The sequence below is a fragment of the Cryptomeria japonica genome, chromosome 3, assembly GCF_030272615.1.
Source record: "Cryptomeria japonica chromosome 3, Sugi_1.0, whole genome shotgun sequence".
In the NCBI taxonomy this organism is placed as follows: domain Eukaryota; kingdom Viridiplantae; phylum Streptophyta; class Pinopsida; order Cupressales; family Cupressaceae; genus Cryptomeria; species Cryptomeria japonica.
Window position 1 is genome coordinate 240843122 of NC_081407.1, and position 3876 is coordinate 240846997.

Sequence of the window (3876 nt, forward strand, 5' to 3'; positions counted from 1 at the left end):
ACAACTAGACATCTTTGGCTGCAATCTTTGCCTCCCTATCCTCTAATCGATCCTACAACTGTATAATCATAAACTCCCGTAGATATCCCTCTCCTCCACCTGTCGCTCCCCCTCCCATATCCATAGTATCCTCTCCTCCACCTGTGGCTCCCTCTCCCATCTCCATAGGCTCTGCACCCCTTCGAACATCCCTACCTCCTTCTTTAGATGCCCCCTATATAAGTGGACCCTATGATAGTCGTAATGGCTATCCCCCTCTACCTCTCCTCTGTAATCGTCCTCCTCCACCACCTCCACCTCCAAATCCACCTAATGATAGTTGTAATTTTCTCTAACATTGTGATATTTTTACTACAATCCCGCTACTCTGCTGACAATAGCACTACAACTTATGCACAACAACGCTGAAAACAACAAACGCGCTAAGACAACTACACCATAGCACTAATACCTGACAACAACGCTGTAACATCTACTCAAATGCGCTAAAATTTTAAAAGTGCTATTACTATGACACAATTGCGCTAAAGTGACAATCGCGCTAAAACTACTATGCAATAGTGCCACTGTGGCACAATAGCGCTATTTTAGGCGACAAAAGCATTAAAACACTATTTTAGCGCTATTGTCTTTCTTGCTCTTTGACTCTTGAAAAAACATGACAAAACTACATAAAAAAGAAAATTCACAATTTGTGTACTGCTGGTCTGTAGTTGTCTGGCCGCTGGAATTGACGGATCCGCTCTAGCCGGTGATCTCCCATTCTTTCACCATTATTGCTAATTTCTTCTATTCTACCTCCCCTCCACTTCTTATTCTTTTTTCGAGAGATAGCTCGATTTTCTAAACATTTTTCAGCCCATCTCTCGAGGGGGAATACCACCCATTAAATTAACATTTATGGGGCATATTTCTTCACACCTATTTTTCTTTCTTTGAAATGACTCGATAAACCGCACCGTCTCAAAGAGGGGCAAACGTAGTCACATAAATCTGTCCCCTTAATGAAATGAATATTTAATATTTATTTAATTATTTAATTATTTAATGGATGAGGTCCCCCATTTGTGACCTCCCTTGACTCTTGACAAATTAAAAATTATCATGTTAATAAACAATTCTATAAAAATATCTTGAAAGATACTCTTCTCATGCACTAGTTTTTAATCAATTTGTGACATAAAGTACAATAGATACCTCCAGAAGACCTTGCCCAAGCCACCCACACGGGTGAATATCTGATTGTGAATTATTGCTTAAGAGATGGCATTTTTGTATACTTTCCTAAGTGACGGCTGGTGGTCCACTGTACCGTTTATGCTCAGACAAAAGCATAGTGATGCTTGTCTCCCAATAATGCAATCAAGATAAGATAAATTATCATTATGATAAGCGTCCACCCACAACATTAATGCAATGAAGACAGTCTATATTGAAAGGGACTAATTTATTTTCAGTTTAGATTATTTGTGGTGTTTGGCGTTTCTCATCACTATGGCTGGCACTACCATTCTCAAGCTACGAGGAAATATTTCAATTACTAATTCTAATTCTAATTATATTTCTAATCCCTCTCTCTAATTAAAGTATATAAAAAATCTCAAAACCAAAAAAATCTTTTCTAATGATATTGTGATTCGATTCAATCCTTCGAAATGGGGATGGATAGGAAATCACACGTCATTTCTGAACCAAAAATATGGGGATTATCTGATTGTGAATTATTGATGGCATTTAGATTTGCTTTCCGAAGCAGTGATGGGTAGTGGCCCAGTGTACTGAATATGCTTAAACAAAGTGATGCTTGTCTCCCAATAGTGCAAAGAAGATAAGCTAAATGAATTTATCTCCCTTATTGGTATTACCGCTGATTGTGAATTACAATTATGATACTCTATTTAAAAGGAATTCATTTACTTCCACTTTAGACTATTTGTGGCGTTTTGGTGATTTTCTTCACTATGGCTGGAACTACAATTCTCAAGCTTGGGCTCTGTGGAAGCATATTCTGTCTCATGATGCATCTTCTTCTGGTATGTCGTAATTTAATATATGCACCCATGAAAACTGTATATGAGATTTTTAGTTAAGTAAATAGATAGCTAGAAAATTCTGTATTATTTATTTTCTTTAAATTTGAAAATCTATCATGAGAAAGATCTCTAATTATAGCAATTAATATAATTGATATTTAAATCAAAGATCTATTATCAGGATGAAATTTTATATGTTCGTTTATTTGCATCATGTTCAAATTTGGCAGGCTGGTGATGAGTCAGCGTTGTCTGTATGGGAAGATGAACTCCATGGGCTAAGGATGCCCAGCGAACTGGCTCTCTTTATGTCTCCCTTAGACCGTGAGGAAACTTTGTTGCTTGCAGATGGGTTTGCAACGAAAGGCCTGCAGGCTATTGCGGAGGAAAATAGTTTGTGCAAAAGAGCAGGGCTTTTATGTGAAAAAACTCAGATATCAAAGTTGGATCCATGCGATGCAAGGAAGCCATACAAGAAAAGAAAGCTACTAGACCTTGTACAAGATGGTTTTGTGACTGGTTGCCAACAAACAGTAACGCCAAATGACGTGGAGGGGAAGCAATTACACAGTAATTTCTTCCGAGTAAAAGAAATCATTACAGCTGGAGAAAAGCTGTTATTTCCTGATTTTCATGACGATGCTGTCAATGAGAATGTATCCTTTCTCCCACATAAAATTGCCCAAAACATTCCTTTCCAAAGCCAACAAGTGTTGAACATAGTAGAGGCCTTTCACATTCCATCCACCGGATCGGAGCTTCTCATAAAGGAAATGGATTCAACTCTTAAGGTATGTGAAGCACCTCCTTCTAGCATAGAGACCAAACGATGTGTTATTTCTATAGAGTTTATGGCAGAGTTTCTGTCCAGTGTCATTGGTGGGTCCAACCATATGCAGAATGTTGAAGTGGTGGAGGGCATTGTCTCAACCAAAAAACTCTCCAAACGTGTGGTTACAGTAAAGGGTGCAAAACTCTTGGCTCCATCCTCAATCAAACATGTGGCTTGTCACTCTATGTTATTTCCTTTTAAAGTTTATTACTGTCATTATGTGAAGAGTACAAATATGTATTTGGTAGGATTGAAGGATGAGCAAAGTGGAATTGAGCAGAATGTGGTTGCTGAATGTCATATGGATACTAAACCTTATCCTGCTGAAAGCCTGGCGCTGCTCGACCTCAAACTAAAACCAGGAGAGGGCGAATTTTGTCACTGGGTACCTAGCGATACTCTTCTTTTCACCGAGAAGGTTTGAATTTAAGTGATAAAACTATCCTATTTGAATAAAGGAGCTCGGAAATCCTGTGATATAAGGTCACAAGAGCAAGGATGAATTGGCTTCAACTTATTGTCAATAATATCTATTGTTTTCAGATAGGAGCTAGGAAATCCTGTGGTATAAGATCACAAGAGCAAGGATGAGATTGGCTTCAACCTATATGTCAATAATATCTATAGTTTTCAAATAGGAGCTTGTAAATCTTTGATAAAAGATCACAAGAGAAGGATGAGATTGGCTTCAATGTATGTTAATAATATTTATTATTTGCTGTTCATTATTCTCTTTGTATTTGTTTGGTCTTTTTCAATAATTGAAAATTGTACATATGTAGGTTCATTTAGCAATAATATTTATAAATGTGTAAAGGTGAAAATTATATATTTTTTTTAATTTTGTTTTAGTTTTTTATGTAATGGTTAGTATACATGATATATTTAATTTTAGAGAGTATATGTTTTTAATCTAATTTAATTTTGTATCAACATATTTTAAGAATTGGTTCTAAGCTTTAATTTATTTATTTTCTTCTAATTTAAAATTATATTATGAAATTCAACTTA

The 3876-nt window shown here is 36.3% G+C and overlaps 1 protein-coding gene across 1 annotated transcript; it reads left to right on the plus strand.

Annotated features, from left to right (window-relative positions):
- The first annotated feature begins 1943 nt into the window (after positions 1 to 1943).
- On the plus strand, positions 1944 to 3590 carry LOC131074437 (BURP domain-containing protein 16-like). Its single transcript, XM_058011066.2, has 2 exons — positions 1944 to 2033; positions 2264 to 3590. Exons 1-2 carry the CDS (start codon positions 1962 to 1964, stop codon positions 3287 to 3289), a joined length of 1098 nt encoding a protein of 365 aa, XP_057867049.2. The 5' UTR covers positions 1944 to 1961; the 3' UTR covers positions 3290 to 3590.
- The last annotated feature ends 286 nt before the right edge of the window (positions 3591 to 3876 follow it).

Coding starts and splice junctions, on each gene's coding strand:
- LOC131074437 (XM_058011066.2), top strand. CDS start 1,962: ATGGCTGGAACTACAATTCTCAAGCTTGGGCTCTGTGGAAGCATATTC. Junction 2,034..2,263: donor TCATGATGCATCTTCTTCTG/GTATGTCGTAAT, acceptor CAAATTTGGCAG/GCTGGTGATGAGTCAGCGTT.